The sequence below is a fragment of the Triturus cristatus genome, chromosome 10 (assembly GCF_964204655.1).
Source record: "Triturus cristatus chromosome 10, aTriCri1.1, whole genome shotgun sequence".
NCBI classification, from domain to species: domain Eukaryota; kingdom Metazoa; phylum Chordata; class Amphibia; order Caudata; family Salamandridae; genus Triturus; species Triturus cristatus.
Window position 1 is genome coordinate 416977824 of NC_140593.1, and position 22815 is coordinate 417000638.

General features: G+C 46.9%; 1 protein-coding gene across 1 annotated transcript in view; it reads left to right on the top strand.

The window, feature by feature from the left end:
* YME1L1 (YME1 like 1 ATPase) overlaps positions 1–22815 on the top strand; it is a 406402-nt gene that overhangs the window by 231498 nt on the left and 152089 nt on the right. Inside the window, exon 15 of the mRNA XM_085631755.1 lies at positions 2570–2721. Within this exon, the coding sequence (XP_085487881.1) occupies positions 2570–2721 (152 nt within the window). The remainder of the gene's footprint in view (positions 1–2569; positions 2722–22815) is intronic.

Sequence of the window (22815 nt, forward strand, 5' to 3'; positions counted from 1 at the left end):
GGGAGGGACTTGTATGACCTCGCTGATGTCACGTCTGTGGACAGCATCAGGGCAGGGTCGTATGGCACCGTCCGCCGGCGCGCAGAGGTGCTTCAGCAAAAAATATTCCGGATCCAGTCTGAAGCCTGGGGATAATTCTAAGTTAAGGAATCTGCGGCTAGATAACGTCTGTACCAGATACATCGTTATCGAAGGTAAGTAACTCGTACATTAACGGCAAAATTAAAAGTGATTGAGTGGGTCTCTGTGGAATCCACTCAAGAGGACTTTGCTGTTCTTTAAAAGAAAGTGAAAGCGTGCCATCAATATGTAGTAAAAGAAAGTGAAAGCACACCATACGCGTGCTGTGCTGAAACGCCATGATGAAAAGAGAGGAACGCGAGAAGAAAGTGGAAGCGCACCATGCGCGCGCACTGTACGTGTGCACATCTCCTGTCCGTGCAGGCACGGCAAACAGGAGACAGGGACGGTACAAACATGCCTCCCTCCCAATTAAAAGCACGCATTTTTGACGCTCTCCAATCAGAAGCATGGATGGAGCTTCCACCCCGCTTCCGAAGCAAAACCGACGACAATAGTCTCGCAAGCGAGCTGCGTATGCGCTGCGTTGCTAGGCGAGACCTAAAAGCACACTTTCTGCATAATGTACTAACGTTTTGGGAAATTTGGTGAAGTTCCATTCACTTCTGTTTTTCCCCTGTATTGGAAAGCAAAGTTCCTATGGCAGTTAAAATAGAAATCTCACTTTTGAGTCCCCCTTGTCCCTTTTCCTTTGAACCCATGTGACGAATCGGCGCAAAACTCTCCATGAAGTACCAATGTGGATGAACGCTTCTTTTTGGGGGAGTTTCGTTGAGATTTGTGAAATGGCGCTCTAATAAACAAAAACTGCTCTTGCTATGGAATCTCTGGCCTAACTTTAACTACACAATGGCAATCTATTATAATCTCTTATTTCTTTAAATAAATGAGTATATTCGACCTTTTGCAGAAAGAACTTGAAGAATTCGAAAATTGTTTTCCAATGTGTCTGACAATGTTGGCATATTCTGTCATAAGTTAACGCTCATGGTCTTTGTTAGAAATTTGTGATGTTCACAGATTGAGATAAAATCCATGTCGGTGATCACATTTACATTCTAAGCTATTACAAATGATAGTTAAAATTGTGTAGCTACCATATTTTAAGTGCGCATTTTCTTTCGTACTGACATGAATAGCACTGTGGCACCTCCACAGTGAAACTAATATTGCTAACAGGACAGACAGTCTACATTTCTAAAAGGGGATAGTAATAATTCGCAGAACAGAAAGGAATAAGTAAGCATGTCTGAACATTCCACTCATCCATTTCTGTACTCAGAATAAGAATTTTATCGATGGTCAATTAATTAAAATCATTACATCTCGGCACAGATGCAAATTTAAAAGGATTAAAAGTGTTGCTTCAAAAAAAATCAAAACATGACAATAAGTGCGTTCACATACCCAACTCACAATATGATAAAACTACAAAACAAAAAAAATAGGCCCATCCTTTCCTATACACACAACCATGTCCACTGTCAGCCCTTCGCCTATATTGGAAATCATGTCAACCTTCATAAATCAACAGGAGACAAAGTAATCCATGCATAAAAAATATATATATATGCTTTACGCGCCATTGTTCTAACGAACCGCACCAGTATCTTTACCATTGACCCTGTCAAGTTCCTTTTCATCTCGCCTCTTTGTTATTGTCTTTAATCCAACCCAACTGGGCCAATGAGAGCTCCGTACAAATAGAAATTGCTTCACCTTCCATTCTATGTGCAGATTTGCTCCTGCTACCTTTGAAATCATTAATGGAAATTTTGGCTTGTGATTGCTTCTTTCAGGAACTTTAAACCCTGGCCTGTTAACTGTCCAGATTCACATTTTAAGCTGGTTAATACAGCTCACATTTAAGGTCCGAAACATTGGACAGAGCCATTGTCACCTCAGGGTTTTTAAGCCTTCACATATATAGATTACGTGCATTAGTGACTTCTCGGCTTGGTCACACAATCTGCATTACTTGATATTTTCATCCTTCTTTCGGCTAAACCAATAGCACTTTATTGGGATAAGGCCAAAGCGCACTCTCATAAGCGAGTATTTTAAGTGGTTAGAAAGAATCAGATTCAAGTAATCTGGGAGCGCTCATGGTGTGTAACTATCTACTGCTCAACTACCATAAAGTTGGTCTCTTAGGTCTGGAGATCCTGCTTTGCTTAATGTATCCTTGCAGATACTGTACTCAATTCAGTTCATTGTTTCTCTTCTGTTTTGTTTTAATGAAAAAAAAAATCCTTAGGTATTGGCTCTTTTGTGCACATTAATCTCAGCAGAATTTAATTGTTGCTTAAGGGATGCTGTTTTTAAATGCAGTAGAGAATATGGTCACTTGAGTATTTTAAAAAAAAAATCAAGACACTATCAATGTTTGCATCATTATTTATTGTTGAAGTGTAAATTCAATGTTTGAAGCCCCAAACATCATGTGATATAATGATTTGGGTAGAACTAAAGTTGTGTTTTCTTTTAGGTCCTGAGCGAAGGAGTGTTATAATTGACAACAAGAATAAAACTATCACTGCATATCATGAATCTGGTCATGCCATAATTGCATACTATACCAAAGAGGCTATGCCGATCAACAAAGCTACAATCATGCCTCGTGGGCCTACACTAGGACATGTAAGTTTCCATAATAGAGTCAGAACGTGTTTGGCAAAAATACATTTAAATTAGGCCATAACAAGTTAATTGATGAACTCATGTTGAAGCCCAAAAGCAACAATTCTGATTGTTTCACATTTACATAGTACTTATACGATGTTTGTGGACTAGCAGGTTGCAGTGCAGGACATGATTGTGTTCTGCTCTAAAAGGAATAGAAACAAATGTTAAATTATGTTGGGTTTAGAAGCGCAGACTGTTCATAGAGTGTTTTTGGAGCTACTCTTTTTAGTTCTGTTTCACTTTTGAGGTTTATTTTACAAACCTCTCAACATAAATAAAGGAGCCCTTTGGAAATTATAATTTTCAATTGAGAATTCCTCCCGGTGATCAAATACTTGACAAACGAAATCTTCAGCATTCATACATTATTTATTCAAAATAATCACAATTACTGAAATATTTCTTTAGTTGCATAATATAATACACAGTAGTACTTGGATTTATAATCATTTGCCGTGTGGAGTATACATGGCTATTCAGGGATGGAATTAAAAAGTGACTGTAGGAAAATGGCCCTTTTTAGGTCTTGCCTGAGCCAGCGCATGCGTTGCTCTGCGAGACATTTAGTAGGTGGGTTTTCGAAGTGCTGCCACAGGCTTTTGGTGGACTAAAGCTTGCGTGCACTTTAGCGTGCACGCGTGCTGCCGCCATCTGTCTTTCCTCCGTTGATCGCGATCACTTTCGCGGGCTGCGCGGCCAATGCTTGTTTAAATTTTCTTTCCCTCCCCTACCACAGATTGCGTCACTCTGAGGGCGCCTTCTCGTCGGCACCCTTACAGCTGCGATTACTTTCACTTTCGCGGCGACGTTCTTTTTTTTTTTTCTCCTCACTTAGTGGGACTTGTAATGGGACTTGTAATATGGTATCCCATGCAATTAACATCCAGGGATGCTCACAAGTACGGTTTTTCGCTGCACAGTGTTAGGTGTTCTGTTCGGTTAAGGTACCTTGTACACCTCTGATGCACTGTGTATACCAGAGGCAAGATGTCTTAGCACCGCTCTACACACAAATGACTGAAAAGTCGGAGCTTTCTCTACTTCCCCCCACCTGCCACAAAAAAAACCCTGTTCTTCGGTCGCTAAAATGCAGTATAATCGGCCATCGTGAATCTGAACAGCACACTTTACCCCTGCAGGGCGGGCCACAGTGTCGGCACTCGGGGGCACATTCAGGAGAGTGCCCGAAGCGGTGCGATAGGGGGCAAGAGGCAGCTGCCCCCTTGGCCGAGCCATGCCATGCTGAGCGGCTTCTTGCTCTTTGGCCAACGCTCAAAATAGCGCTCCCCTGTGAGGCTTCTCAGCACGCAGCTCCTCCCCCTGCCGTGCCTCCCCAGTGCACTGTACTTTGTCTCTTTTTTCTATCCACCTCCTTACTATGCATGTGTCTCTAGGTTTTCCTCAACCATTAACCTCCCTTTTGCACTCTCGGTGCCACCCATACCATACCACCTTTCCACAACTTTTCCATCAGCTCCCGCCCCCTAACTGTCGCATCAATTGCACAGTCCCCCGCACTGCTCCACTCATGAACTTCTCTCTTCAGAGCCTAACTTTGCCGCCTTCTCCCACTACCACCCCCGGCTCTCCTCCCACTTCCTTCAATGCCATTTCCCCAGCTACACACTCCCGACCTTTGCACAACCCGCCCACAACACAAGCTCACATCTCTGCCCTCTAACGAGTTACACAGGTGTGGTGTGCAAGCGCAGTAGTGCGAGAATGTTTCTGGAGCATGTTCATCACTCCCTTAAAAGCCAGACCGGGAATCAAACGTCGACAGACAAAACTGTTATGCCAGCCAAGGAAGCAGGAGAAGCTCAGACTCTGGAAGAGGGATTGGGGAGCACGGCAGGGGGGACACAGAGCCTGTGGTCTAACTTGGCATTCATAGCTAAAGCACGAGCAGTGCCATCAAAAGATATAAATCTGGCAGCAAATGCCATGAAATATTTCATGAAGGACTTTAAAATAAAAAAAAATAAAAACTTTCAATGTTTTTGAGTATCTCAGTTAAATAGATACGATTGTATTACAGAATGGAACGGCATTTGTTGAAAATAATATTTTTTTTAAACATCAAGCATTCAAGAATATCCCCATGCTCCAATCAAGTTACCTATTACAGTTTACCACAGACTCTATTTTATAGTGATGTAGTTCTAATTATGCCCTGCAGCTACTGCGAATGTATTAAAATCAATCATTCCTCGGAATTTCCCTTGAAACATTTCAGGTTCTAACATTTAAATTGCTAGTCAGCTCACGGATGCACCCCAGGTTATTCTACAGTTAGTTTAATGTTGCCATATAATATGCCTCGGGTGTTTGAATACAGGCACCATCTCGAAATAAGGGCCGTCAGTCAGAGGACTCTATGGTCTTTCTAAAGGTAAAACGGATGTGAACATTACCGCAAACTTCTCACTGCCTTGAGTGTTAATAATCATTAACTGCAAACTATAACACCACACATGAAATAGGCACCACGAAACAGTCAGTCCGCAGAAACGCAGCTGTGTTGTGGTTTAAGATTTTGCAGTGTAGTGTTTTGTGATAGGTTAGGATGAAATGAATAGGCATCATAAATCTGTATTAACCATCTGACTTATTTGTTCTGCCGTATTTCCGAGAGACTACAGCGTTGGGCCTAAATTGTGCACCCCTCAGAGGTGTTTTGCCTGAGCAGCGGAGAGCTCAGTGTGGCAGGAACACGAGCAGTTATTAAAGTTAGATGTCACTTTTAATTTGATTACTTTCCTAGATCTGGATTCAGTGGTACAATCCCAAACAAGTATTTGCAATACAATAGGACACACATTTACACGAGTTTAAGCTATTGGCATTGTAAATGACAATGCCTTTTATTTATGTTTTAAAAATCAAAACATACATAAAAGGCATTGCCGTTTACAATGCCAATAGCTCAAACTCTGGTAAATGCAAGACCCATTGCATTGCAAATGCTTTTTTTAATTTGAACTTTTAGCGTGCCATCCCACTTCGTGGTGTTCATTTGATTGCATAGCACTTTCTATCATTGTTGCGGCATCACAGCGCTTTTCCAATACAGGACGTGTTGACAACATTTTCAAAGGCTAGTGTGGCAACAAAACTGCATGTTACTTGCAGGCAGATCTCAGCGCTCCTCAGGGCTCTGACTGTGTGCGGGGCTAGAGAAAGACAGGTCACAAGGAGAGATTCCAAAAAGTGAGCCCTGGCTCAGGCGGAGTGTGTCATTGAGGTTGTTGGGGTCTGCAAGCTGCCTTTAGAAATCAATTCCGGGGCAAGTACTGGTCCTGTGACAAAAAAAACCAAACTCAAGTACAACAGTGATGCTGTTTTCTCCTGAGCACCCATGTCACAAGTAAATCTTATTTTTTACACATTGCTATATGACATGGGGACAATTCAGTTTTTATAAAACGTTGTCAACACTTAACTTTCCTATTGGGATTCAACATTCAAACATGCAACCTTTCGTTCACACACACATCTCTGCAACATGCACAGTAACCTACTGAGCTATCTTTCTATGACTAAACATGTACCCACAACGCAACCCCATGCTGCTGGAACATAGACCGACCGACCTCTTTTACTAGGATTAGAACCTCTGACCTCCAGGTTAAACAAAGATCTCTCCATTAGGTGCTTAACTCACTGAGTCATATCAATCTCCACTCAGGCTGACTTCCAGCATATTAGTAGAAAGATTTGTACATAGAAAACCAAAGAGCATTCCCATTTGAAGACCTTTCAAAAAGCCCTTTGAAGTTGTTTGTTTCTGAAACAAGTCCCAGCAGTAACACCTCACAACAAGGTCTCTATAACCCCAGCTTACAAGTATAACAGGTCTATGCGTGAGTCGATCATCCAGACCAGGTGTTTATATTGCTTTCTGGGACTTGTAGTCTTCACTTTAAAATGGGACAAACAGGACTGCAAGCCTCAGAATGCAAAGCAAAATTTCAGACTGGATAAGCTACTCATGCACGAACCTGTGAAACTGGACAGCTTTGGTTTAACTTCTCTGGACTAAAGCAATGTCAGAGTTCCAAAGCCATGGCCTGTTTTTTGCTGTCCAAAGCATTGGCATAACCAATAGGTCTCGCCTTTGGGACCTTATAAGTGTTTAGCCATGCAACAGTTATTGTTGTTGCAGTAAGGATATTGTGCTGCATAACTATATAAAGACCCAAAAGCGAGACCTATTGGCTATGCCAATGCTTGTTGACATGGTCACCCTCACGTTTTGCCTGGTAAATATGATTTTGACTGCAAATGCGCTGGTTTCTTGCTAACCAGGTCCCCAGTGCCAGAGCTGTTTCTCATAACTGCACAATTGTTCCCTCAACTGGCAAAACCTTTAGCACCCTCCATAAGTCCCTAGTAAATGGTACCCTGGTACCTAGGGCCTGAGTTACTAAAGAGGGCACCTAAGGGCTGCAGGCTGAATTGGGCCACACTAACTACCCATCACCATGCACTTGCAAGACCACCATCGCAGGCTGCGTGTCTTGGTGCAGACAAAAGTAAAAGCACGTCATGTCACGGATCCCTGTGTGCCATTTCCCCTACCATTGCATATCATATTTGTAAGTCACCCCTACAGCAGGACCAACACCCCTAAGGCAGGGTGCTGATTATTACATTTGAGTGCACACCTGCATGAGCAGATATGACCCTGTGCTGGTCAGTTCCTATTACTGCCAGTGCAAGTGGACAGGGAAGCCATTTTAAAACATGTTCTGGACACTGGTGAAAATGAATTATCCAGCTACATGATGTCGTATTGGTAAACCCACACTGATGCCTGTGTTCGATTTACCAACACATGCACCCAGATGGCACCTTAGAGGTGCCCCCTGAAAACCTACCAGCCTCTGATGTCCTTGCTGACTGGTTTCTGCCAGTCTGGCACACAAGACTCTGTTCTGACCTCCTAGAGTGAGAGCCTCTGCTCTAATGAGACCAGAACAAATCCTGTCTGGGAAGAGGGTGTAACACCCCTTCCCACAGGATGGCCTGTTTATTACCTTTACCTGGGCGGCAAGCTTCAAAGGGCTGCCACCTTTGAAATGCAACCCTGGCTCCCCCTCACAGGAGAGGAAGCCATCTCCTTTGTCTGGGAACCCCTTGGCACCTGGACATGCGAGAAAATGGGCTAGTCAGGTAGGCGTGCCACCTCCAGGCTAGTAGCACCCCTAAGGTGGGCTACTGTGAGGTGGACACAATTTTTCTGAAGTAGCCATCTTTGTGATGGCATACTTAGGAATTCTGGGACAGTGTTTGTGAAAAAGTGACTCTATATACTGTTCCCAAATAGGTACAGTGTGTACAGAGTCCACAGTCCCCAGAGGTTTGGCAGAGGTTAAAGTTAGATATAACCTTACTCTCTAAAGTGGTAGATTGGTCGAGCAGTAAGGCAGTATCAGAGGACAGTGTAAAGCATTTGTTGTACACACTGTCAGCAAATGGTCTCACACACTCAAGAACTGAACTCTAGCCCAATGGTTTATATAAAAAATATGGTTCTTTTTTTTTTTTTGAGAACCAACAATAGTTATTAAAATATACTTTCTCAAAATGAGATGCTTTAGTTAAATAATTTTGCAATATGCAATTGACTTTTGTAGGTAGTAGTTACAGGTTGTTGCAATAGGCAACAATTTCAAACACAATAATACATTGAGATCAATAGGAGTTTAAAGTTATTTGCAATAAATTACTTTCAGGATTACTTTTCTAACTCCAGGACTGGATCCTAGATTCAGTCCTGGGACAGTTCTTGGAAACGAGTGAGTAAATTCGTCTTAGTTACTGTTATGATTTTTAGGCAATATTTTGCTATTTTAAAAGTTGACACTTAAAAGAAATTTCATAGAAAAAAAGTCAATGATTCCCTATGGGAGAAAATTCAAGTTACGGGTAAAGTATGTTCTTGTTACTTTTGTAATCCAGGGCTGGGCTCCTAGGCGCAGTACTGGGACCTCTATCTAAAACAGGTAAGTAATTACGTTTTCATAGTTGGTACGATTTTTAAAGAATATTTGTAGTTTGCAAAAATTGACACTTGGAAGAAATTTCACAGAAAAACAGTCAATGATTTCCTATGGAAGAAAATTGGATTAGTGGTAAGTACGGTTGTGAGTACTTTTCAGGGTCAGTGCTGGGTACCCATATCCAGCACTGGGATCTCTCCTAATAGCAGGTGAGTATTTCCGTTTTCGTTACTCGGTTGATTTTAGGTGAATATTTTAAGTTTTAGAAACCAGTCAATGTTACCCTATGGAAGAAGATTGGGTTATCGGCTTTTAGGTAAGTACTCGACTGGCAGAGTTAAGGTTCTGGCCACAGACTCAGGGGTCTCCCAGGGTCAGGTTGGTACAGTTGTTACACCCTCAGCGGCACTGGGGCGGCTGGGTGCAGAGTGAGTTAGGCCCAATGTTCTCCTATGGTAGACCAGGGGGCTTTGGTTGGTGGCTGCTGACTAGCAGGCTACGCGGCTGAGGGAGCTGGGCTCCTGGTCACTTGCTTAGGGCAAATGGGGAAGTAGGCAGGAGTAGAAGTTAAACTGCCAGGGCCACTCTGGCGGCTGGGTGCAGGGTGCTTTTGAGCCTTCCGGCGCTCAATGGATTTCAATGGGAAAGCTCCAGGACAAACAAAGGCTGCAAGCTCGGGGACGAAGATTCTTCAGGTGCCACCACCACTTCAGGAGGTAAGTTGGGTAGTTGGAGGATAGGTAGGTACCCAGGAGTTGGGCACATGGGGCCGCAGGGCGCCGGGTGCAGGGGTGCCTTCTGGTGTCGGGTAATCTTACCCTCTGTTGATCGCGGTTGGGGGGGTCCCTGGTTCTGAGGCTGCAGGTGTCGTTAGGAGCGTCGGTGAGTCCTTGGGTGCCAGATTCTCAGGAACTGGTCATATAGTGGGCATAGTGACCCCCCCCCCAACGGCCAGTAGCGTTTGGACTACTACCCTACACACCCCTAAATTCAGTATTTAAGGGAGTCCCTGGCACCAGAGAAGCAGATCATGAGTACCTAAGAAGAGAGAGGACACTGAAGAGATGCAAAAGCAGTCAAGAGAGAAGCAGCAGCTGACCTGGTACCAACCCTGCCAGCCTGCCTGCATCACTCATCCAAACGGTGCAAAGTGTTCGAGGCATGTGGGCTGCTGAATTCATATCTGTGCATAGATCGCCACCAAGTGTTGGGTCCGGATGATTACACATTGTTGTCCTGGAAGAGTCATCGAAGTATCACAAGATAGGTGGCTCCTCCCCTGGACTACAGTGCGCATGGGCATCCTCTCCATCCTCAGATTGTTTTTTTCCACCATTGGGTTCGGATGTGCTTATCTTAGCTCAAGTTAGGAAAACTATATTTAGCCTTCGTCGGTATCGTTCACGTTCGGTATCGATAACTTTCTTCTTTCACCTCATCGGATCGAGTTCGGACCGAACTTCAATCAACGATCGAACATGGAATCGAGGACTCCCTTCAAGAGATGTCCTCTGTCACGCCAAATATCCCCACATCGACGTCCACCCGGTGTGTAACAAATGTCTGTCACCGGATCACGATGAATCCAAGTGTATGGCCTGCGCCCGATTCCGGTCGAAGAAGACACTTCGGAATCGACGTGCAGCTCGCTTGGAGGCCAACAAATCGGCGCCTACCCCGGTAAACATATTCGGGACCGAGGATGAAGATGTCGAGGAAGTGGAATCTGATTCTGCTTCGGAACCTGACTCCAACTATGAAGCCGAAGACGAGGGGATATTCCAGGACGAAGAAGTCGTCGACGAGGTAGGAGACGACAATGGGGCCCTGGGGACCGAAGAAGATAGCTCAGGCGAGGAGCTAGGCCAATCCGTCGATACGGAGGCCCAGGGACAGAATGTCCATATGGCTCGGGTCGCCTGCGGGCCTCACCCAAGACCAGTCACTGTGTTCTACAGCCCCGCCTCCGGGCTCGGCTTCGAACATTTCCAACGAGCCGGAACTTTGTAAAACCTCTCGAGTCGATCCCTCAAAATCGAAACTGAAAGCTGAACAGGTGAAACCGAAACGAAAAGTGCAACTCATCCTCGTCGGATCGAAGGCTTCCAACCCTTCACATCCGCAAACACAAAAGAAGGACATCGGAACCGAACAGCCTAAAGGCACTGTCGGTGCCGAGGAATCACACAGGGTTTTCGGCGCCGAGAAACACAAAAAGGCCCTCGGTCCCCCGAAGCCGCAGATGCCTTTAACAACCAAAGTTGGGGCGCGAACGCCTACAGCCCAGATGACCGATCGTGCATCGACTGCAAAGGGTGCCGACGGTGCGAGGATCCCCACTCCACAGGGCGTCGACCCGAAAACTCTAATCGAAAAGCCTAAGTCGGGAAAGGGGCCTGGGACGGCCTCCAAGCAGGTCCCCGAAGAGCACGTCGGTTCCAGTGCACCATCGCCATCCCTGGTGAAGCAGGTGTCTGAGTCCCTGGCGCGCATCAGGGAACGGGACACACCCGACCCGAAACAGGGCCCCGAGCCGAAGAAGGTCACGAAGGCTACATCGACGCCGGCGCCGATCACTTTTGGATTGCCGCCGTCGGGGACACCTAAAATGTTCGCACTCCGGAAGGGCTTCGCACCCGCAAAACCTGCAGATCCACCTGTCGACGACTCACAGGAGCGGGTCATCGACATCGAAACCGGTAAACTGGTGTTTCGGAAGAGAAAAATTGTCCCGGTGAACACTTTGGAGTCCTATAAAATCCCGCTCAAGAAGAAAATGGATTCCGGCTCCACTCCTCCACTGCCTGTGGAACCTTATCAAACTTATACCCACCACACACTTGATTTTTCTCCAACACCTTCGGAGACGGATGCAGGTGACACCTATTATGAGGATACCACTTATCCTCTACATCATGACCAGGATGAACCACAGGACCAGGATCAATCATGGGGAGACCCAAATGACCCAGGTGACATCCACAATGCTCCTGACACCCCTATCTACAATATAAAACCATCCCCTGCTGAGGACACTGCTGCTTTTAACGCCCTCATTGAACGGGCGGCTGCCAATCACGGGGTTGAACTTCATTCAGACTCTGTTGAAGAGGATTTCTTAGTGGACACGTTCTCCACATCAGAAAAAACGGTTAAAACACTACCAATGCTAAAAGGCGTTCCTAAACATGCTAAGGACATCTTTAAGGAGCCAACAAGAACACGAATGTTAAACCCCAGGATTGAGAAAAAGTATAGACCAGCCCCAGGAGACCCTACGTACATTAAGGGTCAATTGCCATTGGACTCCCTGGTTGTTTCTAACGCCCGCAAAAGAGCAAACTCTCAAACTACTGGTGATGCTCCTCCTACGGACAAAGAGTCCAAGGTGTTCGAAAACTCTGGGAAACGGGTGGCAGCTCAAGCATCAAACATCTGGCGCATTGCCAACACCCATGCACTTCTAGCCAGGTACAACAGGTCCCGCTACGATACCCTGGAACCCCTAATACAACACCTACCAGATGAGTAAAAGGAGGGGGCGGAGCTCCTCATTAGAGAGGGGCAACTCGTTACCAATGCGTCCATCAAATGCGCACTGGATGCAGCAGACACAGCAGCCAGGGCCATCAACACTAGTGTGATGTTACGGAGACATGCATGGTTAAGAATATCGGGCTTTAAACCAGACATTCAAACAAATATCTTGCATCAGCCAGTCAACCCAGACTTCTTATTTGGCCCTGAAGTTGACACCACACTCGAAAAGATTAAAAAAGACACTGAGACTGCTAAATCTATGGGGGCTCTACAATCCCAGCAGTTTCGTAGTGGCTCCTTTCGTCGCCCCAGAAGTTCAGGAGCAGCTAGAGGTCAGGGCTCCCAGCAGCAGTACAATAAAGGAGGGTCCCAAAGTCCTTATCATAAAAACAATAGGGGTGGATACCGTGGCTCCAGCACCAAGGGCAGAGGCAAAGGAAACAACAATACCAGATCCTCTGCCAATAACAAACAGTGACATCTTGTCACTGCCCCCCGTCCACAAAACACCGGTCGGGGGGAGATTACAACAGTTCCTGCCAGTCTGGAGTTCCATCACCACAGACAGGTGGGTCTTAGACATTGTCCAGTACGGTTATTGTCTAGAATTAACATCCATTCCACCCAACATACCACCAAGACGACGTCCTATGTCCGTAGAGCACTTGACATTATTGCAGCAGGAAGTACTGAGTATGCTGCAAAAAGGAGCCATAGAGCCCGTGCCTATCCAACAGCACGGTTTAGGGGTGTACTCTCTGTACTACTTAATCCCCAAAAAGGACGGCTCTCGCAGGCCTATACTGGACCGAAGACCTCTCAACATGTACATTCTGTCGGAACATTTTCATATGATCACCCTCCAGCAGGTTCTGCCGTTACTCAGTCAGGGAGACTTCCTAGCAACACTAGATTTAAAGGATGCGTATTTCCACGTTCCCATACACCCATCCCACAGAAAATATCTCCGGTTCACTATTCAAAATCAACATTATCAGTTCAAGGTTCCCCCTTTCGGAGTAACAACAGCTCCCAGGGTCTTTACCAAGTGCCTAGCGACGGTGGCTGCTCACTTGTGAAGACGACATATTCACGTCTTCCCTTACCTGGACGACTGGCTTGTTCAGGCAAAGTCAGCCCAGCAATGCGCCAGCCACATGTCCCACACCATTCACCTTCTTCACAGTCTGGGGTTCGCACTAAATTATACCAAATCACACCTTCAACCAGCCCACGTACAACAGTACCTAGGCGTGACCATAGACACTCTGGCAGCCAAAGCTCAGCCAACCTTAGTGAGAATCAACAGCATAAAACTGCTTATAGCAAAGTTCAGACCTCAACACTCCCTTCCAGCGCGAGTGTTCATGCAGTTGATAGGCATGATGGCCTCCTGCATCTTCATAGTCCCGCACGCGAGACTACATTTGCGCCCGCTTCAAGAGTGCTTAGCACGTCAATGGAATCAGGCTCAAGGACAGTTAAAAGACCTAGTGTTGGTGAGCGGTCGGGCATATAACTCTCTGCATTGGTGGAATCCACAAAACCTTTGCAAGGGCCGACCGTTCCAAGAGCCTGTTCCACAAATAATACTGACGGCGGACGCGTCTCTCCAGGGATGGGGAGCTCATGTACTCAATTATACAGTGCAGGGACTATGGACGACACAGCAGAAAAAGATGCACATCAACATTCTGGAACTGATGGCAATCTTCCTAGCCATGAAGGCGTTCAAAGTACACTTGTGCAACAAAGTCGTGTTGATCCGGACGGACAACATGACTGCCATGTACTAAATTCAGAAGCAGGGAGGAACACACTCTACGCAGTTGTCTCATCTGGCTCAGAGCATGTGGAAGTGGGCCATTCAAAGGAACATGTTCCTCATGGCGGAACACCTCCCGGGCAAGGACAACCAGATGGCAGATCTGCTCAGCAGACACAGCCACCAAATGCACGAGTGGGAGCTGCATCCATCAGTACTCCAACCGTTCTTCCAAAAGTGGGGTCATCCAGAAATAGACCTATTCGCCACAAGGGAAAACGCAAAATGCCAAAGCTTTGCCGCCAGGTTCCCACATCCACAGTCGCAGGGCAATGCGATATGGATGAACTGGTCAGGCAGATTTGCGTACGCTTTTCCCCCAGCGCCATTAATACCGCTAGTGGCACGCAAACTGAGGCAACACTCAATGACACTCATCCTGGTTGCTCCAACGTGGGCACGCCAACCATGGTACACCACGTTTCTAGAACTTTCCGTGGTGCCACATCAAACGCTGCGACTAACGCCCAAACTTTTAACGCAGGACCATGGCGCAATTCAGCACCCAGATCCGCAACAGCTGCACCTGGCGATCCGGCTCCTGAAGTCTTAGAGTTTGGATACTTAAACCTGCCTCCAGAATGTATGAACATCATCAAGGAGGCCAGGAGACCCACCACCAGAGATTGCTCTGCGGTGAAATGGAAAAGGTTTGTCATCTACTGTCAACACAATGACATCGACCCGCTAGATGCATCTACTCAGAATATCATCTGTTACCTGCTACACTTATACCAATGCAGTCTAGCATACAGTTCCATACGCATACATCTCACCGCAATAGCAGCCTATCTTCAAAACAGGCAACACCTCTCATTATTCAGAGTGCCTGCCATCAAAGCATTCTTGGAGGGACTTAAACGAGTAATTCCTCCACGGCACCCACCGGCGCCGGTGTGGAACCTAAATGTGGCCCTCACCAGATTGATGGGTCCCCCTTTTGAACCTCTACGTTCATGTGAGATTCAATTCCTCACCTGGAAAGTAGCCTTCCTGGTGGCAATCACTTCGCTGAGACGAGTTAGTGAACTCCAGGCACTAACCATTCAAGAGCCATTCATACAGGTTCATGCAAACAGAATTGTACTACGTAACAACCCCACCTTCATGCCTAAAGTAATATCACAGTTCCACATGAATCAAACTATTGAACTGCCTGTTTTCTTTCAAAATCCGGAAACTGTCGCAGAGAGAATGCTCCATACGCTAGACGTAAAGAGCCCTCATGTACTATATAGACAGGACCAAGGATTTTAGGAAAACAAAACAACTGTTTGTTGCCTTTTCTCCACAACATAAGGGCAACGCCATTCCCAAAGCAGGGATAGCCAGATGGATAGTTGAATGTATTCAAATTTGTTATCAAAAAGCTAAACGCACCTTAACTATTCCTCCGAGAGCCCACTCAACACGAAAGTTAGGGGCGTCCATGGCTTTCCTGGGAAACATTCCGTTAGAAGCAATATGTAGAGCAGCCACATGGTCCACTATACATACATTTACCAAACACTACTGTGTAGATGTACACTCAAAACAGCAGGCAGCTGTAGGACAGGCTGTTCTCAAAACTCTTTTTCAGACTGCTGCAGCTGGCACGGGCAGCCGCCGCTAATCGAGGGACTGCTATATATTCTATGCACAGATATGAATTCAGCAGCCCACATGCCTCGAACCGAATGTGCTACTTACCAGTATGCATCTGTTCTTGGCATGTAGGGCTGCTGACATTCATATCGCCCACCCTCCTCCCCGGCGCCTGTAGCAGCTACAGCACTCAGAATTACTGTATAGCATGGTCATCACTTACTGTATCTACTCCATCACTGCCACAATGGCGAAAAACAATCTGAGGATGGAGAGGATGCCCATGCGCAGGGGAGGAGCCACCTATCTCGTGATACTTCGAAGACTCTTCCAGGACAACAATGTGCAATCATCCGGACCCAACACTAGGCGGCGATCTATGCACAGATATGAATGTCAGCAGCCCTACATGCCAAGAACAGATGCATACTGGTAAGTAGCATATTCGTTACTCGTCCCGCAGCTGTGACTGCAGAAATTTGGGAGGACTGCCTGCCTGCCTTTCAAAAACACTGAACACCTCCCATGAACAGTGGACCTGGTCTAAAGAAGAACTTCCATAAGAGAATACTCTGAGTCTGAGTCCTCCAGAACCACCAAAACCCGAAGCCACAACTGCACCCGCCACCTCTGGCTCGAGTTGAAGGGGGCCACTGCTGCCAACAAGGTTCCACATCCCTCCAGAGCTCGGAGGTAGACCAGGGGGCTTTGGTTGGTGGCTGCTGACTAGCAGGCTACGCGGCTGTGGGAGCTGGGCTCCTGGTCGAGGTCACAGCTGCCGGGGGGACGTCCTTGGGGTCTTTGTCCACTCCAGCACAGGCCAGGCTTGGCGGGTGCAGAGTGTGCAGGGTCTGCGGTTCCGGGCTGATGCCAGGGGTTAGAAACTTGCTTTGAGCAGAGCCACTGCTAATGGGAGTCCCAGATGCTCAGTCACACCGTAGCCAGGTCCTCCGAGGTTTGTGAGGTTGCTGGCCACAAAAGGTGCCGGGATTTAGCAGGAGCAGGTTCGAGGGTCGACAGGCCGGTAGGGCTGGGGCCAAAGCAGTTGGTGTCTTCCTCTTCTTAGCAGCTGCACGGCAGGTCTTCTTTCTATTTGCTCTTCTTTGCTTTTTCAGAAAAAGTTTTATTCAAAGTAAACTGCTCTTTGAATGTGTTGGCGTGCTCTCTCACTGAGGGGTAAAGCCCTAACCCCTGTATGAACTTAGGCTGTGCATCTCACAGACCTGGGAATCCAGGCCTTGAAAGATACACAGGGATGTATGCCATGTTGACTTTGTTTTGCCTTGTACCCAGACACTTAGCCTGCAAGGGCATTGTGTTTGTGTTAGAGTACAGGACCTCTAAGGGTGGCACAAAAAGTGCTGCCTCCCTTGGAGGCCTTCCCTGGTCACAAGACCCTGGGTACCTAGAGTACCATTTACCAGGGGCTGACATGTGGCCAGAGTTTGCCAATTTGGGATTTTAGGTTTTAGGGAAGGAACATAGTCCCGGGCACCTGATTGGCAGGAGTCCAGGGCACACTCAGTCAAAGTACATTCAGCAATTCAGCAAAAAGTGGGGGCATACCATGCAAGAAAGATGGCACTTTCTCACAGTGTTATGCAGCCTTTCTTCAGGAACTGGTCATATAGTGGGCATAGTGACTTGCACTCCTCTGTGATAAGCCTAAGGCTGCTCAACCACACTACCCCCTAATAGAGAACTGGGATTGCATAGCAAAGCCATGTCCACTCATAAGAGAGCCCCTGGTTCTTTACACGGACAATCAGATTCTTGATATAGTACATAAAGAGCCAGCTTCCTACAGTGACCTCTAAAGATTATAAAATTGACTACCTTGACCAATGCAGTAAACATTTAAAAAAAAATCACTATAAGTTGTACTTAACTTTTATTTTGATCTTTACAAAATGGCCCAAATGCTGCTGTTTTGCAGAACAAATCATATTCTCAGCAATCTGCCCAAGCATTTTAACAATAAAAGAAGACATTTGATGGTATAAACAATGGCAAACAATGTTTTAGTTGCATAAAACCTTTTCCAAACATCTTTCTTCAGGACCAAAGTTAGTAGTTAGGACATTTCAGACTATAAGCATTCAAATAATCATAATTACTGATAAACAGAATGTCAAAGCAAACCTGTTGTAGTGCTAAATCAGTGAAAATAAATGCCTGGAAGGGAACTATTATTTACAAGAAATTTGTAATTCATCCATACGTGAATCCTAGGACGCTGGCTTTTATGTAGTGTACCAAAATGAGGTACACTTTGTAGAAAGTCTAGACGATCCTTATTGGCTTACATTGTTTTAATTAATATTTCCAAAAGCTCTCTTTTGTGGTGTTTTGGGTGAGTAGTTTAGGCTTATCAGAAGGTAGCTTTAAACATTTGTTTAACACGCACAGAGTTAATAAGTGCTATACACATTCAAGAAGAAACTCTAGACCAATTTAGAAAAATAACATATTTTTACATTTTCTTTAATACCAAGAACTCCGATCTCTGGTAAGTACTTTTCGAATTAGTGATTTGCAGAGTAACGTGATAAAGTAACTCTATGGAGAGAAATATATACTGCATAGATTCACTTGCCGTAAGTCCAAAAGGCCCCTCCTGTAAGTTGGGGGGGGGGGTGGTCAAAGTCCAAGGCAGCACCAACAGGTCCGCTTGGTCGGCTCTGGGACATCCTGGTGCAGAGGTGCTTTTCAGTGTTGAGTGCCTCGTTCAAGCAAATGGGAAACAGTCCTGCTGAGAAGAGGCTGCAAGCAAGGACTGAGGGGGGGGGGGGGGGGGGGTGCTAGAAGCAGTCTGGTTGAACTCACTGCAGCTCAGATCTGAAGGGTCACGGCACTCAGGGACACCGTAGGTTTACCTGTGCTCGGTCTGGAGGGCTTGTGTGCAGTGGTGCTTTGTCTGGAGGGTTTTGCTGTGGGAGGCTCTTATAGTTCTGTTTCCTGCAGAAAGAGACTGCGGGTGGGGACGGGGAGGGGCAGTCTTGCCAAACCCAAATGGGGGGTCTGAGCTAGAGGGCTGCTAGACCCCTCTGGGCGGGGCGGGTGTGGATACCTTCTCGGGTTCCTCGTGTTTTCCTGGCGTCACTGTATACCGCTTGATGCGGTCTATTTTTCTTCTGCCTTAGCGCAGCTTGCGCTGCTCCAGGTTTTGTCCCTCTCAGTATCCGATGGTGTTTCTATCCTTCTTCTGCAGGGTTTGCCTATCACCCATTTGCCCTTTGTTCCTGTGGGATATCTACTCCTGGGCGTTTTGCCTTCCCCCTTCCCCCTTCAGCCTCTGGATCGCCAAACCAACTTTTTGTCATGCTATTTACGGCGTTGTCTTGGTATTTCCACTGTTATACGCTGTTTCGGCCTGGGCCTCTGCCTTGTGTTCCAGGGGCGCTAGGTTTTTACTGGTGCTCTCCTGTGTTCCGATTGCCGGCTATCGATCTGTACTCTGTGTCTCTCTATCTTCTGGCCGGTCCCACTTCTCTTCATGGGCCGGGTGGTGCTACTGGGACGGTCCTTCTATTGGGCTTGTTCTGTGGTTCCCTTGCCTCTGTCTTCGTCTTGCGCTCGGCTTGTTCTGGGCACGCTACTTCATAGTATTTGCCAGCTGTCTGCTGTGCACGCCTGGTAGTTCTGGTCCACCTCCGAGGGCCCCGGCGTGTGCTCCTGTCCCTTGCCTTGCGAAAGCTTTGCGCATCTGTCTTTCTTCTCACGTCTGCGCTTATCGGTTGTGGAACCGTTCCTGCCTTGTTCCCTGCCTCGGGACGGACACCCGTTCAGCTGTCCTCTTCGCTGTGGGTGTTCTCCTGGGGCGGGCTCTGCCTCCGTTCCTCCTCTTCTCCTTTGATTTGAGGGTGGTTCTTTTCTTCCTTTGATACTCGCTGGGCGCTGTCTGTCCCTCCGGGTTTTCTGGCGGATGCCCTTTGCTCCTCGGGTAGACCTGTGGTATCCTGGCCTTCCCTTCTTCCTGTCCCCATGACACATCCCCTGTTGGGGCCTTTTGTTCTTCCAAGCTGGTGCGGTTCTTTTGCACCCCTCCTCCCCTCTGGGTATGGCTAGTGTATCTATTCTACGTTAAGGAATCTGCGGCTAGTAGTCTCTCTCAGATGTACAAGTTACTTACCTTTGGTAACGATGTATCTGGTAGACACGATTCTAGCCGCAGATTCCTTCATGGCCCGCCCTTCCTCCCCGTTCTGCGAGGACCCTTCAGCTTGGTCTTCTGCACTCGCCTTCCTCTGGGTGGCATTTGTCTTCTGTGGGTGCTCTCTTTCTCATCCTCCCTGGTGGGATGCTTGGTTCTCTTATTTGTTCCTCTCCTTCCCTTCTGGTAATTGGCCGGTAGGTTCATATGTACTGTTGCATCCCTGCACTCTGGTTCTTCCAGTGAGGGGCCTACTCACAATCTTCTTCCTTTTTTCGTTGCTTGGGGTTCTGACTCCTCTGGGTTGGGGTCTCTTGGCTGTGCCTCAGCCCGTAGCTTTTTCCAGGGGATACGACGCTTCTTGCTGGTGTTACCTTGGGGTGAATTGTCGTTCCTCATCTGTTTTGGACTTGTTGCCCTTCACTGTTATAGATTGTGGTTGCAGACTTTCTGCCGTCTGCCCAGACATTTTTCACATGTTTTTCTGTCTCCAGGGGGGATATCGCCTTCGCTTTGCAGGGTTGCTTCTCAGAGCGGTGCTCTGCTCCTTCCTTTCCATGACTTTCAGTAACGCAGAGCTTGGCACTGTCCCTAATGGTGCGGTTCCTCACCATTGGCTTCTTCCCATTTTGTTTAACTGATTTTTTTCGCACACTGTTCCCATACTCTCACAGTTTTGTTTGTGATGGTTTGTTTGTGATGGCTCTGCGTTGTGGCGCGGAAAAGTTCTCAGAAGAAAACTGACGTCAGCGCGCCGGGATGGGATTTATGTGACCTCGCTGACGTCACGTCCGCAGACGACATCAGGGCGGGGTCGCGTGGTACCGCCCCCGGCGTGCAGAGATGCTGTGGCAAAGATTTTCCAGACCCAATCTCACGCCTGGGGATAATTCTATGTTAAGGAATCTGTGGCTAGAATTGTCTCTACCAGATACATCGTTACAGAAGGTAAGTAACTTGTACGATTGGTCATCCACGACCAGATTCAGTAATTTCTCAAGCCGCCCAACAAAGATCCAAAAATCCTGCGACGCCTATAACCACACCGCCTTATAAGGATGGACGGAGGCTAGACCATAAAATGTGGTCAGATATGGCGGAACTTCTTTACCTCATTCCTGAAGACCTTATGCAAGAAGCAAGGAAGATTCTGTTGGAAGGAGAACGAGCAGCATCTGAAATCATAGATTGCGCTCTGGACATTACAAACACCAACTTTCGTCAGCTTGCCGGTGCTGCAGTGCTTAGACCCCAGGGATGGCTTAAAGCCGCAACTTTCAGGCCTGAAGTGCAAACGAAAATTTAGACTTGGCATATGATGGAGAGTCTTTATTTGGAAAACACATTGATGAGGCCCTCCTTGCTATCAAGACTGATATGGATACCGCTAGATTGTTAAGTGCCCTTCAATACAGGTACGGATCTTTCAGAGGTGCAAGAGGACGTGGTTTTGCTTCAAGAGGAGGATACCAAAACCAACCAAATAGGCAATATCAATAGCCGTATAGACAGCCTTATGGCCATTCATCATACCGCCAATCCTCTGCGACTAGTTTCTCCCGTCAGGGTGGTCGAAAACGATCACAGAATCAAGGTTGAGTTTCCAATAGGAAACCATGATCTATGAAGGGCACTAACCATAATACCTTCCCTCCCCGTGGGCGTGAAAATTTCAGCTTTTGTTCACAAGTGGATGGAAATTACCTCAGACTGATGGGTTTTAGACCTAGGAACCAACGGCCACACCCTGGAATTCATCAAACAGCCACCTACTACCCAGCCCAGGGGTCCCCCTTGTCTTCACTTATTGTTCAAAGAAGCCTTAACGATGCTCCTCAAGAATGCAATAGAGAAGGTTCCATCATCTCAAAGAGGAACCGGTTTCTATTCTCGTTTCTTCTTCTTCAAGAAGAAGCCAGGGGATGGAGACCGATTCTGGATCTCCGCAAGCTCAACAAATTCCTCAAAACTCAGTTTCCGGATGGTCACGCTTTCCAAAATCTTGAACTGTCTAAACGAAGGAGAGTTTATGGCTTCTCTGGATATGGAAGGTGCGTATTTCCACATCCCTATCCACCCCAAACATCGAAAATACCTTCGCTTCACAGTGGCTGGTGCCCACTATCAGTTCAAGGTGCTCCCGTTTGGGCTGAAATCGGCACCAAGAATCTTCACGACGAGCTTGGCACCAGTGGCAGCGACATTGAGATCTCGAGCAATACAGGTGTTCCCTTATCTCGACGATTGGCTGATCAAAGGTCCATTGGAACAAGCGACCAAGGATGCCACAAAAGCATGTCTCCATCTCTTCTCTGGGGCTGACTCAACGAGAGCAAATCACAGTTGCCTCCACTACAAGGCATTCCAATTCTCGGGGCAATGCTAGACACGGTCCAGTGCACAGCATTCTTGTCACAAGATCGTCAAATGCGTCTCCAAAATGTAGCAATTTCAATCTCAAGGTCAGTTTCTGTCCGGATGTTTGCTTCACTTCTAGGGATGTGCTCCTCTGCGATAAATCTCATATCCTTGGCAAGGCTCAAAATGAGACCTCTTCAGGAGGAATTACATCTTCAATGGCAACAAGCCGAGGGCTCGTTCGACGATTCCATCAGGGTCACGTCGTGCATAATCGATGCTCTGCATTGGTGGACTCAGACAACGAATTTGGCCCAAGGTCTCACAATTCTACCAACCATTCCAGACTTTGTTTTAACAACCGATGCCTCCATGGAGGGATGGGGAGGTCATCTGCAAGATTTGCAAAATCAAGGCAAATGGTCTCAAGTACACAAACAGCATATCAACAGACTTGAGCTCCGCGCCATCTTTCTGTCTCTGCAAGCATTCCTCCCGAGAAATGCAGGTTCCTCAGTGCTGGTCCGTATCGACAATACGACCAGCATGTATTACATCAACAAACAAGTGTGAGAAAGTGCCAT